At 36.1% G+C, this 19,814-nt stretch overlaps 1 protein-coding gene across 6 annotated transcripts in view; it reads right to left on the bottom strand.

Annotated features, from left to right (window-relative positions):
* The window catches only part of LOC138064530 (small glutamine-rich tetratricopeptide repeat-containing protein beta), a 29,811-nt gene that overhangs the window by 6,078 nt on the left and 3,919 nt on the right, over positions 1-19,814 (bottom strand). For 2 of the 6 annotated variants that reach the window (XM_068927501.1, XM_068927506.1), the window contains exons 3-11: positions 17,590-17,693; positions 16,691-16,760; positions 13,212-13,311; positions 10,632-10,736; positions 7,564-7,702; positions 7,410-7,472; positions 5,331-5,368; positions 5,073-5,156; positions 51-3,555 (exon numbers count right to left, since the gene is read on the bottom strand). In XM_068927501.1, the coding sequence (XP_068783602.1) occupies positions 3,444-3,555; positions 5,073-5,156; positions 5,331-5,368; positions 7,410-7,472; positions 7,564-7,702; positions 10,632-10,736; positions 13,212-13,311; positions 16,691-16,760; positions 17,590-17,693 (815 nt within the window). In that variant the 3' untranslated portion in view covers positions 51-3,443. Of the gene's footprint in view, positions 1-50; positions 3,556-5,072; positions 5,157-5,330; positions 5,369-7,409; positions 7,473-7,563; positions 7,703-10,631; positions 10,737-13,211; positions 13,312-16,690; positions 16,761-17,589; positions 17,694-19,814 lie in introns of those variants that run through there. The other 4 variants (XM_068927504.1, XM_068927500.1, XM_068927503.1 and 1 more) reach the window with 4 other exon arrangements.

Genomic DNA, 19,814 nt, shown 5'->3' with positions numbered 1-19,814 from the left:
AGCTGGTTGCAGATACATCAACAAACTAAAACAGAGCAAAACCACAACTATCCACACAAAAAATGTAAATAGCTTTATTTATAATCTGTTTTCAAGTTAAATGACACAAGTTAAAGGAGAATACAACCATATGGTAGTAAGAGGTAGGAGAGACACAGAAGTGGCAGGCAAACTGCATTTTGCCAGTATAACTTATGTGACTATCTGTAGCCCTCAAGCAGAGTGTGAAGTTTCCTTCGGAAGTTTGACTAATTCTTTCTCAGTATGAATGAATGATTTGTCAGGCAAACTACTATGCAAAAATTACAGGAATTAGTTACAGTTAATATAGGTTTTTATAAATGAAACCAACTGCAACCTTGCCTATGGAGAAGTTAACTTTTTAATTATTACAAAACCAAAAAGTACCACTGAAACTACTTCTATGCTGAATATTTAATTAGATGTTTTTCTGATCAGGTACAGTTAGAAGAATATACTTCCATGCAAGCTAGTTACAGGAGTTTACAATTCATGAGTGCAAAATGTTTTCTTCTCTAAACAATTATCAATGAATCACACTTATTTGCTGATGGAATAGTAATGATACAAAGAGATTTTAAATGCATATTTATTCAGTTAAATGATAAACTGCAATTGACCTCAAATTAAAGCACTGTTTACTTGGATTGTTGTTTACCACTTGGATCTACCAGGATGAAAAATTTGAGTGCAAAATAAGGTGCAGTTATTACACAGGAAAAGATTCCTTCCTGACCCTGTGATTAAGACGTATTGCATGGCTTTGTGAAACAAACCAGCCTATTCAAGGCAAAACAGATTTTAACATAAATGGTCCTTCTGTTCCTGGATTCAGATGGAAAAGCATGTAATGACAGCTACTGTTACTAGGTTTTTTTCACTTTTTTTTTTTCCTTCCTCAGGCTATAAAGCCCTTTCTGTTAATATACAGAAAACACAATGTTTATAAGTTAAGTAAGTACTGTGTCAATGGTAGCACATTCCTAAAGGGTTAGCTAGTGCCATCAAAGTTGTAGTAAATATTCTGGTTACATATAATCTGTAAAATGTAAATTTGACAACATTATAGTATGTGAAATGGAAATTACCACTTTACAAAGATGATCTCAAGAGCTGTTTGCAGCATAGTTAACCAATATTTTACCTTGGGGATAGTTCTGCCATAAATCCATTAAGCTAATAGGCTGTATATATGAACAATAAAAATAAAAGGAGGAAGAAGTATATTTACCCAAGACAGAACATCCTCTACAGCCAGTCACTTTTTTATTCTCATATGTTAAAATTCTTAAGGAACTATCAGTCAAGGGGTTCTTGATACTCCTACTAGTTTGAAGTAGGAAGATAACCAATGACATGAAGATTACTTTCAGAAAGCAAAGGTAAATTGAGTGTGATAGCTCAAGTGCTGTCCAGTCCACCCTGTGTTCATTGGTTCCCCTTACCAATGTTAGAATTCACTTTAAGCAGTTGAAAATATAACGGAGAAGAAGAAAAAATGAAATTTAATTGGATGCATGTGATAGGAGTGATGCTGCTCTCTCGTGACAGAACATGCTGGAGCAGTTATCTTGAAGCGATTATATGCAGAGTCTGAACTACCTCTGAAGAAAGATTAGGTTTAGCAATTCTCTTTGTCATCATATGTGAAGTTAGAAGTTGTTATTTGAAAATGCATTTAATCTTTACATAATTATTTCTACAGCATCAAAAAATGCAGCTACAGCAATTTCTAGAGAGAGTAAAAGAGAACAGCATTTTAATGAGAATTTAATAGTTTAAGACACTTTATTCAACAGTTTGCCTAAATTTAAGTCATTTGATTAAGATTTAAATCTTTATTCAACAGATGTTATTATAGATTTCCTATTTTTCTCCTGGATCCCATTCCATTATTTTTCCATTTTAATAGCTACAAACTCATATAATAGATGCAAAAACTAGCATCTGTTAGAGTCAAGTACCTGACTTAGCCCCAAATTTTTTGACTGCAAGATGAATCAGATAGATAGATAAAATATGAGGTCCAGCGTTTCCTGTGTATTTCTCCATTTGGGAGTCTCTGCTGTCACTCCTTCTCATGCTTCTTTCAGGCTAGCTAGCCAGCAGAGATCACTTTGTATTAGGAATCAAAGCAGGCTCCTCAAATTAGTATTGATATACAAAAAGGCAATTGTGTATGTTGATAATCTCCCTAAAGTTGAAAGCAATGCAAATGGCAAGTAGAATAAAAGTAGGTAATAAAAAAAAAAAAACACCAACCACACACAACAGAAAAGCAGTGGTGTCTGAAAGAGTAAGATCAGCCAAGCAAGAAACGCCAGGGTGGAGACAGAACTACCAAAGACTAGAAGAGCTTCAACTTGGCCACATAACCATCACTTAAGGTACGTTAATATAATGAAACTTTAAAAATCCTTAATTGTTTGAGTGATTTACCTCATGAGGTTATATAGAGAATCATTCTTTCTAAGGCAGTTTTGGGGTAAATTTCCAATACGAATTATTTGTACAGTCATGGGACCAGTTTTAGCTCATTGCAGTTATCGATTTTAAGCTCATGTTAAATACTGCATACATATAGAATGTAATACAGTTTGCCATGCCTATGCCAATAGTGCCATAACGCTGACCTCCAGGGCTGCCACGATGATTTAAGGGTATACATGGCAGTAGAAAATCCTAGAGCTTCTCAACACTCCTCCCTTTTCCCAAGCACGTTCCCTTTTGATTTCTGTGCATTATCCTACTTCAGATTAGTATCCTCTCTTTCTGTACGATTATTTGTGGTACTCCTCTGTATGGAATCCTCTCCCTCCCTCCTGCCAAATGAAGTGAAAAGTATTTCATGTTATTGTTGACAGCCCCGCCATGGTCTTGAAGAAACAAGCTTTCCAAGCACTGGTTTTTACGCTCTATACGCTGCCACTGATTTATGCTTGTTATATGGGGCATGTCAGATATACATCAGAAAGGCTGATTAATCTATTGTTTCAATAGCACATCTGGCAGGGAATACGGTCAGTGAAAATTTTCACTATCAGAATAATATGCCTTTTACACTAGGATTTTAGAATTAAGCTATTATGCAAGCTTATCAGCCCACCACAAAACTCCTATCCCCTCAAAAGCCCCAGAGATCAATCTAATGCACATACTGAAAATGACATGTATGTAGGGATTTTAATAAACCACTCAATCTATTTAGTGTATTAATTTTCAGAGGAGTAACTATACATAAACGATATGTTCCAAGTTATGTGCAGTAGATCTGTTTAACAGATTTATTCTGGTTTGCAGAACACGCACAAAGAATTTTCTGTCTTCTATTCAAGCAGAAGAGTTACAATGGTGCTTTTGCTACTAACTATGGTATGCATTTTGGGGTTATATACCATTCCAATGTATATGCCTCCTTTAAGTCAGGAATGTTCTTCAGTGCTGCCACTGAATGATCTGCTCCGGACATGATTTCTCAGTTGCTCTATGAGCTCTGGATTCTGCTGCTGTATCTGTTGTGCAAACTGCTGCCCCCTGTGTTGAACAGTTTTATGTAAAAGAGCAGGTGAAAAAAAAAAAAAAACTGACAAGCAGCATTTGTAAGAAAACAGAATACTATAACTGAAAGCTGCATTAAAAGAAAATTAAGACTAAGGACTAAAGATTAAGACTATATACACTAAGATGACATGTGTGGTATTTGGGCTTTATCTAGTCAGAATCTCTCCAAACAAGATCATTGTCAGGCCTTCATTTTCATTCTTTAGGACTATTACTTGTACCTGATAACATCGAGGAAGAAGTGTTAACTTACTGCTAAGACTAAAATTTAGCCAAACTGCTCCAGTCGTTTGCTCCCTTCTTTTCAAGGGGCTCCGTTACAGTTGTTTAAGGTAAATACTCTTCTAGCTGAAGGGCAACCTTGTATAAGCTTTTGCAGAGATAAAGTATGCTACTGCCAACTTGTGCTTGTGGGCAGAAGGTCATTAGTAAAAAGGATTCCACCTTTAGTCTTCTCTGGAAGACTAAAGTAAGGACAGATCCACCTCTACAACAACTGCAACTTAAGACTAAAACAAACAGGTGAGATTAAGTCTATGTAAAAGAGGAGCATGACACTAGTTAATTAGGAAAAGCAAGTGAGTACAACCCACTACTTCCTGAATAGGCTGGCATGGGATTCTCTGCAACTTCTGCATTTTGCCCAGGTAGCAGAGGTTATCAAGACACCTTTAAAGCACAGTGCAGGTTAAAGGAAAGTCACCATTTTTAGAGGTATGACACATAGCAGACGATTTTTGTCAAAACAGGCCTCGGTTTTGTCGGGGCAGATTCCTTCTTGTAACATGAATTATAAATTACTTTGCCCTGGAGGGGCAAAACTTAAAACATAGCTTGAAACAGGCTAGAATTCTGGACTACAGTAAAACGGTATACCTGTTAAAAGGATTTGCCATATAAGCAAATGGCACATATTTTTGTGCACTGTGTTCCAGATGGATTATCACATTATAAATGAGCTCAGCCCTGGCTTTTGTAAAAGCCACTGCTCTCCTTATTAGATACTGAGTTCCCTGAACAAACAGCCCTCCCACTCTCAATGCAAGAATGCTGGAGCATTGTCAGTCAGGAGTCACCTTTGGAACCTATTGCAATCTGTGCTCAGCAAATTTGCAGCTTTTCAAAATAGTATCTGGGATATTAAGTAGTAATTTGATCAATGCAATTTGAGAGCAAGCTGTAGAGGCACCTAAAGGTTTGAAGTAGCATTTTTAGTAAGTAGCATTTAGAAAATGAACAGCACATGAAAACCAGAAAGTGAAGTTGAGCCCACAGTTCTGCCATTGACATTGAAAGCAAGCAAACAACTTAAGAGAGCAGAAAGTAAGTCTTGGACTTCTCAGTTTTAATAATAATCAGGCCTACGGTAGGGAGAGTCCACAATATAATTGGCTTGAGACCAACTCTTTTAAATAGATGGCATAAAATGCCGCTTCTTTAAAAAAAAAAAAAAGTAATATAGTTAAAACTATATGATTCATAACACTTACGCATGGATCAGGCTGGACAAATCTGACAGGCCACCAACACCTGCAGCAGGGCCACCGATGGCATTTGACATCATCCCTGACATCCTGAAACAGTTAACACAGGGTTGGCATTTAGAGTAAGCAATAAACTGTAGTAGTTCTATTTACAGTACACAACAATAAAATTATATTTTCAGAAAAACAGCACTATCTGTTTTCCTCTGTTAATTCAATCCCCTAAAGACATTTGTTTCAATGATAATCCATATTAATACTTACAATTGTTGAACTTGAGGATTCTGCATTAAACTTGCTGCCTAGAATAGACAACATATAGCTGAAATTATAATACCTTTACTACTTAGGTATCATTGAGGAAGATGTGAAAAAACATATAATTTAACTTATAATTTGTAACAAAACATAAGATAAATTTATGTGCACAGAGATATATGATTCCCAGCAAAAAAATCATTACAGGAAAGTATTTCTAGGCTATGAAGCTGACAATTTATTATACTTTAGACAACAAATACTGATTACAATTACAGTTATTCAGAGTCAGACATGAAAAATAGAACATTAAGTCATGAAGCACAAAAACCCAGTACCCTAAAACTAAAAAATTAGCTTAAGACTTCAAGGGTCTAAGGCTTGCTACTGACCTTTTTGGGGAAAAGTCTGTATTTTATTAGTTCCCAGATTATATAAATTAGCTTTACAGCTGTTATTCCTAGAGCAGGTACAAGCTGCTAAGGCTATGGCCACATGAACAAAATACTGCAGAGTAAATCAGGCTGCGGATTTACTTTGTATCACGGTTTTATGGTAACATTTATCTTCTATGGTAACTTAAGTATTTTCTTCCATTGTCCTAAGCACAAGGCTGTTAAATTTCTCATTAATAACATATCTCAAAAATTACAATGTATTTACCATAGGGTAAGAGTGCATATGGACAGATACTACAGAATAAACCAGAAGATGCTGTAAAGTTAGTATTGTAATTCCTACAGAGATCAGTGGCTGTATGAATAAGACTAAAAGGCACAATGGAGTATCTGCTCATTCACTAATCTTGTCAAATGTAAAAACAAACATCCACACTATTTGTTTTATTGATCAAAATACATTTCCACAAAACCTCGCCAAAGTAAATAGGCTGTTTTCTCTAGTCTGTAGTTGAATATAAAATGCTAAATTCAGCTTTTGTTGTCTCTTGCATCAGCAAGAACTCTGATCTAGGTCTGGGCACAAAACAGTAGTCAGAAGTGATTTTCTCAAGGTCAGACAGTGAGTGAAGTAAAAAACAAACAAACAAACCCCCACCACATTCATTCCTGGCTGAACATCCTCTGCTCTACTTGGCTGCGCTTCTTCTGGAAGTGATACACAAAAATTCTTGCCCCATAGTTAGATCCATATTGAAGAATACCTTTTCGACTCTAAACAGATGCAGACTGACTAAATAAGTCATGCGGCCAGCAAAGTGGTACATGGAGTTCCAGTGCTATTTAATCACTAATGCTGCTGGAAAACTTGCTCGCTTCTTCCTTGCTTACCATCTCTATTATCTAGTACACAGCATCAGACCGGATCTATTCTCTCTCTCTCTCTCTCATGCAGTGTGTTTCCATGCTGAAATGGAACTGGTTGAAGTGTTCTGTCATATAGGAGCTGCCAGAGAGGTAGTGAAGTTTTAACTGGGTTCTCAAAGGGAACAAGTTGGTTTTTTTTTTTTTCCCCCTCCCAACCCTATTCTTCAAAGTTAATCCATAACATTTTGCTAAGAAAGCCATGCATGGAGAAAAACTGAGAGAGAAAACCAAAACTTTTCAGTGTATTGGAAGTAAAGGTATATTCACTATCTGCACATCTCAAAATGCTGCACACTTAGGAAAGTCAGGGATAACTTGAAAGGGTAAGAACAAAAAGGTGTATTGGGGTTACTTCCATCTTGGATAGGTTGCATCTGAATCAACTGCTACTCATTTAAGAGGCAATTTTTTTATATTCATTGCTAACTGCTTACATGGGGAACAAAAAAGACAGATGTTTTCATCTTGCTGTAGACAGTGTTTTCTTATTCATGCCATCTATAAAAACAGCATAGCTAATCTATGCATATTTTTGTTCATAAGTAGTAAAGGATCAGTTGGAAATTAGACAAGCATTAGAGGAGATGTAAGTTTCACTTACTGGTGTGAGTGTAAAATCACTTAGAAAAGTTTAAATTCAGTATAATGAAACAACTGCCAATTATAATAAGCAGTAAAATCACTTGTCTTATTGAACAGGAGTTCTTCTTAGAAATGCAGTCATAAAAATAATATAATATAAAGCTTAAAATACACTCACCATACTAATGAAGGCAGGATTGTTTATCAAGCTTGCCATGTCAAAACTCAGTCCAGTTCCAGTCTAAAAAACAAATTGCATATGAAAATTAATTTACCTAAACAAAAATCTCAGTTAAAACCACTGTAAATAAATAGATGCAGAGCTAACTTACAGGACTGGACATGTCTCTTAGTTTCTGTTCTGCTATTTTCAAATTTGACTTATAAGAGTCATTTTCTGGATCAAGATCGAGTGCTTTTTGGTAACTGGTAATTGCTTCTTCATATTTATTCACTGAGGTCAGAGCCAACCTAATGTGAAATAAAAAAAAATCCTGGTAATAACATAAATCAGCGTCAAAAGATAACGATACTGACATTTTCTGCTCTAAGTAAAACACTATCTCACCACTCATTTTTATCTTCAGCACAAAGTTAAAGCAAGGTATGCTATCATGCTGCTACTGCTTAGTTTAAGCATTTATTTTTGCAGAGCAGAGGATCCCTGAAGAACTAACTCACTCATCTTGCATTGTCTGTTTCACGTACATGCAAGATTCATTACAAACTCTTTGACATACAGTGATTTAGTCTCTGAAAGCAAAAGCAGATCCAGCATCTGTAACTGTTCATATGACCTTTGAATTCCTCTAAACATTTCCTCCGTATGTTTTGATCCAAGAGATCATTCAGAAGGACACACTGGTAAGTAAGGTGAGTGATACTCTTCATGTTAGTTCTGCAGCTTCAAGGAACCAAATATTGAAACCACAAGTTTTAACCTGCCCAGATCTTTTGTCTTAGAATCAGTGCAAGATTCTCCTTCAGAGCATCTCCTTCGACAGCTTGCCTAACAGCTATATGGAATAGCAGTGACATCTCTAAGACTATGTAAGAAACTCTTGTACCAAGGAAGCCTGCTTAATGGTTCAAAAAAGATTCTTCTCTAGCAGCTCACGAAAGCGCAGGATGGATTATCTACTACTTTTGAAAAAATATTTGTTTTCAAATTTGATTATCTACTACATTTAAAACATTATCTTTCTTTGAACTCTTCTAGAAGTTCATCTGGTTGCAGTTTCAATTCTGTCTTCTGCTCTATAATCCATTTGTACTGACTACAGAGCAATACTGATCTTTTCCCCATGTTGTGAAAGACTTGTATAACCTACGTTCAACTATTTAGTGCTCTCACTCTCCCTTCAGTATGTGCTGAGCTACAGAGACTGGGTTGATAATCCTGCACCAAAGCCTGCTAACAGACCTTAGTCTTCATCTCAGGCAAGAGAGCTCAAGTGTGTTACTTAAATCAGTCCCAGTCGTTACTTGCAGTGATTACAAACTCTGCTATGAGGTATATCAACAATAGCTTGAAACTCACTGTGCTCCTGAAGGAGCCCATGCAGTCTTAGTGTTTCCCCCCCTTAACATAGTTGCTCTCAAACAACATTCTCCCTTTTGGCCCATTTATTTTGGCAGCATAGTTGTTTCTGATCAGGGAAGCAATATAAGCGGGTATTTCTGAGATGCAATTATGCTTATAAACAGAGAAAATATGTAAAATGCTGCTTCTTGGGAACACAGTATGAGTCAGAACAGTGGACAACAGTTTCTTTGCTCACAGTTCCAGGCTCACCTCCTAACTAGACAAGTGCTCTCTCTGGGTCATGCTGGAGGCATCTCTAACTGTCTGCATTGCTCCCGTCTCTGCATTTTCTGTGGCACCTCTGTTTTTTCTCCTGTGACACACACAGCTTCTGTCAAATCCTCAGAAAACCTGATATGCCTGCATAATGCAGTCAGAAAAATATAGCTTTCTCACAAGGATTTTTTGTTGAGATGGTGGCTTCTGCAACCGTTTCTTTTAAAATATTACTAAACAAGCATTGTTTCCTAAGTCAGCTTATGCAAATTGTATTATTATATCCATCTACTGAGTTAATCCACAACCTGTAGCTCAAAATATATCCTCTATCATAACAATAATATATCAGCCTATCAAATAAGAGAAACTTGATCCCCTGAGAACGATCCCACTTACACTGTATATCAAAAGGCACGCTCCAAAACTCTAAAATAACCTCCACTTTCCAATTAAATCAGCTTGTGGTTTCCTTCCATCTCACTGAAATCTGAAGATCTCTGGTTTTGCTATATGGAGACATGATCTAAAGAGTCTTAAAAAAGATAAAACTAATTCAACAGTCTCTAAAATTTCAAAGTGAATTAACTATCAAAAGCCAATCAAGCTGTATCAGTACTAGTAAAATAAAGTCTGTCAAGGAAGGTTTTCAGGTAATAGAATTCCATTATCTTCACTCTTAGATAAATGGCCCCTGGCATAGTTTTGTCCCAGGCCAGCTACTGTTGTTCCAAACAATTATAGAGCATGGTTCAGAAGTTAACACAGGCCAAGACAATTTAGCAATAGGCAGTTTGAATGTGGCCACTCCATAATGCAAACTAGCAGTTTAATCATATGAACATGGACCATTCAGTGCCAGCTGACCCCAAAGAACAATGCCAAGCATTTTTTAATTTCCTAGTAGAGACATGACCTCAAAAGCCAAAAGTCTAAGGGAGCATTCAGCTCACACTCTCACAATATGTTTGATTATTGAAAATGCAAAGCTGCACATCTCCAGACAGAAAGGCCCTTCACTCAAGTAGATATTCAATTCAGGAGAATATTCCTGGCATTACTGTTTGAGATGGCACTTAATCAGACCCCTCCACCTGAAGAGATAATACTGATAATCTCTCAGACACGATTCAGAAAAGTTACTAAAGAGATATAGCATAGTCTTACTAAAAAATCTGTTTCATGAGGGTTACTGAACAGAAAATTAAGTCTCTTCTCCTGTTAGCACTAAAGCTCCAATACACTGAGAATTCTGTTCTCTGACAGCATCATTAACGGGCTAGACTCACTGATCCAACTATAGAATTTTCATTACTCATAATCAGGTAGAAGGTAGAAAAACACGTCTTGACTAAATTTGCAAAGTTGGTCAATTGAAAGAAAAAAATTGCAAACTGACTAAAACTGATATGAAATTGCTGAGACAACAGCCTCTATAAAACTTAAAGCTGATAGCCCGACAGTGCCATTTTCAGACAGTTGCAACACTTTCAGAATAAGACTGTGAGTTGAAGTAAAACAGCTCTACTGATTTCAGAAAATCTATGGTGGTAAATCTAACTTGGCCTTTAGTGGCTACTCAGATTTGTATTTGCTTACCCCATTCTCCCATATGCTTTGCTGTATTTTGGATCTATTGCTATGGCTCTCTCACAGTCCTTTATTGCTTCACTGTAGTTGCTGAGCTTACTTTGAGCAGCAGCCCTAGAAGAAAGCGGGGAGGGAAGGGAGAGAGCCTTGTCAAAAAGCAACACCAAAAAAAAAGCTCAGAGATTCACAAGTCCATAACTAACTTTAGATGTGTTTAATCTGAATTTTACTGACTTTTCATTCATTATATAGAAAATGCCTCAGCTTTCTTTAATTCAGTTGGATAGGCAAATGTTCTGAATTAAGTATGTGCTAGACTAGAGCTTTGGAGAACACAGGCTCACCTTTAAGGACATGAAGGATAAATAACTCTAAGAAACTGTTTTAGAACCAGCACATGACTATGCACAAAATACATCACAAAACCTATTGCAGGAACTGAAACTCTCAGATAGTATAACTTTTACATAGAATCACTGTTTCAACAGAAGTATTTAATACAATTGCCCTTTTCCAGTAAGAAGTATATTTTTACTGCCATTTCATAACATTCAAGGGAATGCCTTCACTTTTCACTGCTCTCTTCTCTGCTTTCTGAAACACCAGAACTGCTAGAATTTCCTTTCAGTAAGGGCTGCTCCACGTGCTCTCAGAAACTGGCTTCGGGATAATGATTTTAAAGGAACTAGCACCTTTCCACTGTAAGCTCTATTTCTGTTACAGGAACATACCAAGAGGCAAGTCATGCTTACAGCTAAATGCAGATAGCATTTCTTAGTAATCTCTGAATTACTGAATTATAATTGTGTCTGTACACCAGAGAGATACTAAATGTTGTGGACATTTATACTTTAACCTGCAGACTTGCCCAAACTAAATGGGAGATTGGAACAGATTCATGCTCAAAATTTTCCCAGCTTGAAAGGTCTCAAAAACATTCTAACTTGTTTTTCCTTAGTTAAAAAACTATAGTAAAAATGACTATTTCCATTGCATGAAGCATTTTTCTCTTTTATTAGGGATGCTAAACATGACAAAGATCATCATCGTATTTCATCCTTTCTCCTGTGATGCCCTCTGAATTGCACAATTTGTCTGACTGATTAAAATCTCCTCTGAATAGGACTATTTATCTTTTAAATACCTGTCCAGCTTCACAGATGTCAGTGAAGATGTACGGATAAAATCAGGGACAATGCTTAGTCTTGCATTTGTTTGCACTGGAAATATTATCCATGTGGGCAGACAATTTATATGGCCAGTTAAAACTTCCAGCACATCTCAACTTTCTCTTTTTCTCTCTGCTATGAATAAAAAGCAACACTGTTGAAGGCACTAACTCTCCACTGATTCCAAACTAGCATAAGAACAAGGTCTGTTTATTTGAACACTGCATCACCCCCAAAATTCCAAGCTACTGCCTCTCCTTCTTTTAAATAACTTTGTACAATATTGTGCTCACTGACATCAAGATGCATTTTGGTCCTCACCCATTTAATGTATGATGTTGTAGTACACACAGTGAAGCATTTCCTCTCTTTTGAGCGCAACAGACTTGGTGCCTAAGCACAACCTAATGAGGAAACTTCTACTGATTTTAGGAGGCTTTTGAATCGGGTCTCATATCACCATTTAAAACCTAAAATCACTTATGCAATCAGAGAAAGTAGATGGTTTACATCCTGAACTACTGTCTTGATATTTAACGTAATATTAGTAAACTGTGCATTCCCTGGCTCTTTATGCTTGTCACTAAACTCTGAATCATTCACTTGTATTCATCACAAATGAAACTCAAGTAATGGAAGCATAGCTCAGAAAATGGAAGAATCCGCTAGGTACAGTGCCACAAGGCCACACTGACTGCACTCAAGTTGATAAGTCCTTCTAGTAGCAGATGCACTGAACAGTATAGAGCAGAAAGGCTCTACGCTGACTGTACAGAGACAGGTCACCTCTGGTAGGGCTCACAGGCTACACTGCTTATGTTCTTATACTGGCCTTCAGGACAGTATAGCTGAATGTGCCTGCTGCTGGTTCCTGGAACACCATGCTACTGGTATGGGATCACATGAAGTCTGGCAGAGCATGTTAAAGACACTACAATAACATAGTCTTGTTACTTTTTCAACAGGTCCTACATAAAGAGGCTGAGTACTTATACAATGCTTCAGGTCTCCAAAATGCTATTCCCATGTTAATGACCCTTTTTCCAGGGAAAGTCAATACTGAGAGAGAAAGAGATGGCACATGATTCACTGGAACACAAAAAAGGCTCTTATTACTTCAAACACACTGGGTTCTTACAGACTGGGAATCACGATTTAATAGAGATTCTAACTCACAAAAACCTCATCTCAAGTATTATGAGTGACTTTAAAGTCCATAGTACACATTTAGCTAATACAGATAGACTGAATCAGTTCATTTCTGATAAAGATTCATATCTTTAGATAGATCTGTTAAAAATTTAACATGTTAGTTTCCGATTAGCAGCTATTTTTAACCTCGTGTTGTTCTGATCTACTTCATAATTTATCTTTAAAATTATGTTCATGAATGAAAGGGGTGCGTTATTTTTATTTTTACCTGTTGCAATAATAGACTGCATTGTTTGGATCCAGTTCTATAGCTCTAGTATAACAATCCACTGCAGCACCGTAATTTTCTTCTTTCATGTGATTGTTACCTGAAATAAATTACAGAAAGCTCTTAAGTAGTTAAAAGATACAATGAAAATATAACATCTATAAAATAGATATGACTTCACTTTTTTGAGATACATTCTTTTAAATAGAATTGGCATGTAATAATGCAAATAAAAGTACCAACTATGCATGTAAAAGATTGTTATGTACAGTGTAGTCCACCACATAGACTTTCCCCTTCTCATCTTGCTATTTTACTCTAGGTAGCTTCTGCTGTTAAGCAAAGACCAGTTTGTTGAGAAGTGGTTCTAAAACAATTCAAACATAACACCTCCATTGCAATTTAGATTTATCAGTCTAAATATCTTTGCAAATCTCATAATGCAATAGGCTATATGTTAAACCCCTTTTGGTCTCATCTTCTCAGATCTCCCGCTTCTGTCTTTCCCCATGACAGAATAATAGAAAAATAAAGCCTTAGTTCTGAGCTCCCAAAGCCTAAGGGTGTCCCTGGTCTCTAGACCCTTGAAGCCTTGGCTTCCTAGCAACGTCAAGAAATAAGCTGGCAGGAGAGTGACAGACTTGCTTGTATTTCGGCAAAATATGTCATCTCTCTCTCAAAACAAGCAAGAAAAGGGAAGCGTCAACAGGTTACTACAGATGTAAATAACTGCAGAAACAAAGGCTGAAAGTTTCAGTCAGCGCAGCATGCTCTCTCTGATGCAAGAGACTGGAGCAAGCAGCCCTAAACGCCAGTACTAACTATGCTTCCATTTACTTGTGAACATTGGAGAACTTAAAAAACACAACCAAATTTAGGTAACTAAGTATCACCAGAAGTACAAAAATTACCTCTTCTCAATAATGATATAAGAGAGACTAACTATAGTCAGCAATCTCTGTCAATGACAAGGTAAACTGAAACGGTAATCACATCTATACCTTCAATATGTACACAGAACGTAATTACGCCTTTATTGTATTTTAGAAGCCCATCTTTCCTTTGATTTAAGGTAAAGGTCTGCACGCTATATCCTCTGGTGAGTTGTAAGACTCACAAGTTAAAAGATAACTTTTGATCTTTTTAGCCCAACTAAAATTCCAACTGCAACCAGTAGGATTGCAGCAGTTAACATTTCTATAAAACAAAACTGCTATCAATAACCACTAAACTTGGAATTTCTGATACCGTTCTGAACCAACAGTGACCTGAGATGCAGGACTAAGTTGGAGCTAGCATAAACAGGTACCAATCTTGCTCTCTCCAGCTCAGAACTTGGCTAAAAAACAAGAAAATAGTGAGACGTACTATTTCTGCTGAGACTATGCAATTTGAGACAAAAGAAAAAGCAACTATAATTTCACTCTAACACCAGGCAAAAATTCTTAAGATGAAAAAAGAAACAAACATTTTTACTTTAGAGATGAATGTGTGTCTTTTAATAGTGAAAATACTAGCCATTATTAGTATGTATACTGTGGGAATACCCAGAAACTCTATTTTTGATCAACCCAGTGTTATACTATACAAACCCACACACAATCTCTACTCTACGTAGCTTATATTAACACAAAGTATCAAGAGATATACAAGATTAGGGAAGTAGATTCAAGTATTTACTAGTCTAGAGATCATATTAATTCCTGATTTTCATAAACAATGACCAAAAAAGAAAACTGAGCTGATTTTGTTTTGCCATTCATCAGCCAATTTCTACAGGTACCAAGGCAGACTTGAGAGCAGAGGAGGAGCAAGCTGGTGGCAGAAAAAGCGAAGGAAATTATTCATAGGTAAGGATCACACAGATAAAAGCCAGGAATAAAAGATCTCAAATGAACTTTAACAAGTTATCTAATTAATCTCCCTAAGCCCTGGGCAGAAAAGTACTCAAAAACTGGAAATATGATACTAGTGACAGATAACACGGGTGCAAAAATGAGGATTGAAATGCAGCATTACGAAACAGGACAGGAAGCTTTAATTTTATTAAGGGAAATTAAGCAAAAACATTTCAAGCACTTCCAAACCGCTTACTAATGCCTCTAATGGCTGACCCATTAAGTGGCTTTTTGTTGAAGCACAGACCCCTTCAAATTTTTCAGTAGAGATATGAATTGCTTTAGTAACACCACACAAAGACTAACACATAGCATACATTTTGACTTCATTTTCTTAGTCCAGTTCACAAATCCACAAGAGTTGACAGATGGTAAGATGGAAGTCACTGATTGAGGTCATCCATTGTTATAAAATTCAGGCCTAGAAAGTGCTGAATATCCCTACAGTCCAATAACTGTACTGAGCGCTGCAAGTATTCTTCACTTTGCATGAGCTGGCAGTAGCAGACAGTAAAACAAAAAGCCAGCAAGCACAACAGGTATGTTACTTCTTACTTCTTCTCACTTGTGAACTAACCTGGTTTGAACTCATATCCTCAGAAGTAAAGAGGTAACGACCAGCTTCAACACCAAGCAAAAGTTTTCTTTTTTTGGACTGCATTCGTTCTGCCATTCATAATGGCTGCAGATGGCCAGTTTTAAGAAGAGAGAGACACTGGGTTCATTCTCAAATATGGTCTGATTTTTCTCATTAACCTGAAATATTTTTTTATAGGATTACAGCTACCTTGCAAGTAGGAAAAAAAAATTTTTTTTCTATAAAGCCCAAGTAAGTGTCAGGAAATCCAAAAGGTCATTAAAATTGTGATTTGCAAAGCATCAGTCCACCCGATACAAATTCATACCAGGAATCAGTGCTATGTCTTTTCTTTATTTCCTCCGTCAAAAAAAAAAAAAAAAGAAACAAAATGGATTCCTTCTTGGTTAGTATCAGTGAAGATTTCTTCTATACAGCTGCCTTTCTTATGTTCACTGCAATAACATATATCACAGGGAAAATAAACAACTGTCTTTTCTGCAATTTTTATAAAGTTTACAAATTTGTTGCTTTAAAAAAACATGTGAAATACTGATCCTAGTAACCTGACAGTAACTGTACCAATCTTAGAATATTCAACTAGCATCTAACACTTGATATCACATAACCTTTTTGATATGAAGTAGAAACTGTATAGAAATTATGTGGACAGAGAAAGCCATAATATACTGAACAATAATTGTTCATTCTTTAAAGCTTCTACTACTCAGGAAAGTTGACCAGGACTTCACGTATTGTCCCTTAGTTTTTAGCAACCTCTTGAGCAATAAACAACAAGGCAGAGAATAGACTATATTTTCTTAAATCTCATATAGAGCAAATCACTTATCCCTCTTACAACATGAGACAGTCACCAGTGAATATAAACTCAAGTTTTTGCATGGGATATGCTGCCCAGCTGCTATCCATAATATTTCAAAAACCTTAATATCCTCAGGGGCCAATAAGAGTGCAACATGTTTATTTCTTTGCTAATTACAAACCTTCATCCTTCAGCTGGTCAGCCTTTTCCACATCCTCTGGTAAAGAATCTGAGAGAGGCAGCATGTCATTCTGTGTATAAAAAAAACCAACAACAACAACAAAAATACCAACAAAAAAAACCAAGATTTTTTTCATTAATATATAAGCCCTGATTATATTAAAAAAAACTTCCTGGGAAGAATTACTCCACCATCGTATCAACAAGCAACCAGATTTTCTGTAGTGCACTGGAAGCATGAAAAAACTAAAACATGCCTAAAAGAGAAAGGTAGCTTTCTTTCCGCTACTAAACAAACCTTATAGCTCACCACGCATTTTAAGGAATTCCAGGGGAAGAGAGGGAATTGATACATCTCTATAGTCTGGGTTTTCTTACCTCTGACTTTTTTTTTTTTTTTGGCCACCTGGTGGTTCCTGTGCTTCCTGTACTGGGGACTCCTATATAACATGAATTATAAGTCTGCATTTTAAAAGTTTACATTTTAAGGTTGGTGTTCACGGGGCCTTTTTTAAAACTGGATGACTCAACTATTTCCACACGGAAATCAGGAGTATTAGAAAACTGTGGATGACCTCAAGCACTTTCCAGATAATTATCTCTGGGAATGGCAAAATGCTTAACTGTAACTGAGGGAAAAAAATCCTTCAAGTGAGAATGAGACATCCACTGTTCAGTAATATTCAATATGGAATTGTCCTTGTCTGACTGAAATTAATTCCTCCCACCTTCCCAAAAGATTCTCATTGTGCCAGCTTTTATGGTAATTTCACTTTTTTGCATGTTTTCCTTAAGTTTCCACATTGTTTTGACCTACACAGCACTTTAAGGTTGTGAATACAATATGAAATCTTATCACATACTGGCAGAGTAACTCTAGAAACTAAATTCAATTTTTACCTTGTGAAAAGAATTTGTGAACATCTCTATCAAATGCTGTGGAGGTGCGAGATGAGTATCTTCCAGGTTAATCTTAAAAACAGTCTCCAGACACTGAATTGCAACTTATAAGGGAGGGGAGGGGAGAAAAAAAAAAAAAAAAGTCAGTCACCCGTTTTTCAACGGAAGCTTAATTTCATTAATTTATTTATAAAGCTGTGATTCACTTCCTTATTGAGCTAGCAAGAGCAGCTCTTTGGAACACATCATGAAATAAACAGAGGCTACCTGGTCCCCACAGAACTGACTTGCTGGATAATAGTAAAGCTATATAAAAATCTATACGTAGCTCTGTCATTACTCTTGAATCTGTTAAAAGCTTTTATTTCAACCCTCTCAATCATTTGTTTTTTTTAAACACAAATATGAGTATATAACAAAAGCATCACAATACATAATACAACTAGTATGCGTCACACAGCCCGACCCACCCCCAAACACCACAACCAAACTGCAATACACTTGTGCAGCTTAACATAATAGTTAGAAGAAAATGGCTCATCTTGATTGTAAAGAATAAATGCAAGACATCAAAAAAGGGAAAAACAGTAAGTATTTGTGTAAGTAAAATACATTCATTTGAAGACATTGTTTATCAATAAATGCTTCATCAATCTCAAGCCTTTATAGTACAAAGAAATATATTTGTAATATCCTCTCACACGTTCTCTTGTTGAAGGATTAAATGGCCCTCCCAATCCTGCCATACGTACATTCATAACTTTTAAGTAAGCACTTCTAAAAATATTGGAGCCAAATGCCTAAGTGAAGTTTTAATTGCCATTTATCAACTTTTATGTAAAAATACGTGAGCATATCTACTGTATATAATTGAATACATACATATGTGATGTTAATTATAATACCTCAAAATAATAGGAGAAATAGTGACATAACTGGAGAATGCAGTAGCATGCTTTCATTAAGGTGTATCGCCTAGACTGAAAACTGAGGTGTAAAAGAGAAGAATCTTTACAAAGCCTGGTCTGCATTCAGAAAAAGGAATTTTATGTAACATTTCATTTTTGTAGACACGACTTTTTTAACGTGATCTAGAGATAACCAGGAGTAGCTGAATTCAGGTTAAATATCATTTAAAAATGAATGTTGGAATTGAGTTTCAATTAAATATAATATCATTTGAATATTTATTTGCATTATAATGAACCTGAAAGCTGACCCAAAGTTAGAAATGTAAAATTATTGAGAACTAACAACAAAAAGGCAAATCTGAGGAGCTTGTTTTCCGTGTCACTTGTGTTGATTATATGTTACACTGATTGAACACATGACGAAATATGCACATAACTTGCTCCTATGATCTATAAATGCTAAAAATTTATCATTTTGCCAGGTTCTAAATTACCTAGCAAAAACACTGAAGGACCTGGATTAAATTCCTTTATTTCCTGGCACTAAACTTATATGTAGGAAAACTTAATTACAGTAAAGTGAGCATTGATTATTCTAGACTTCTGAATTATATATTAATAGTACTTCTTATAAAGCTTATCATAAAATCAGTGAAATTAGATATCTAGTTTTTCCTTAGATGACTTAACAGGAAGGCAGTGCCCGTGCTATAGTTACCAGTTGTTCCCTCAAACTTATTTTCACCTGAAAGCATTCCCTTTCCTGAACGCCTCACCTCATTTTCAATTTTGTATAAATTTAAAATATAACCTCCTCCTTTTTCTTTCTCAAGGAATTAAGTCTGTAACACCAACTCTTTATCATCAAGGAGATTTTTGCAAAGTGCAGTAGTGATTAAATTTTGCTGAAATAAAGTAATCCTGAATATATCATTATTACTGGTAGACATTCCCATGAAATAAATAATTAGTTGTTAAAGTGGATTCCCACATTTCTGCTTTAACTGAAAAATGGAAAACTCCAACTCCTTACAGTCTCTCACAGGAATAACAAAACTAAGAGTTTTGTTATGGGATAAATCAGTAGGTTAGAACTGTTTTACAGTATAGCAATCACTAGTTAACACGCAAGACAACAAGGTAAAAATAAAAACAAAGCCAAAGCTCGAACTTTGTCAAATCAGAAGATGTTTCAGGTTGTCAAAAGATCAGTAACTACCCTGTTTTCATGTACCGCAGTAAAATCCTGGCCCCAGTAAAGTCAGTGGAGTACAGATTTGGTTTTGTCTGAAAAGCATCTGAAGAGACTAGACT

This window comes from Struthio camelus, chromosome Z (assembly GCF_040807025.1).
Source record: "Struthio camelus isolate bStrCam1 chromosome Z, bStrCam1.hap1, whole genome shotgun sequence".
NCBI classification, from domain to species: Eukaryota; Metazoa; Chordata; class Aves; order Struthioniformes; family Struthionidae; genus Struthio; species Struthio camelus.
The sequence above is the reverse complement of the archived record's forward strand: the minus strand, read 5'-3'. Positions and strand labels throughout refer to the sequence as shown.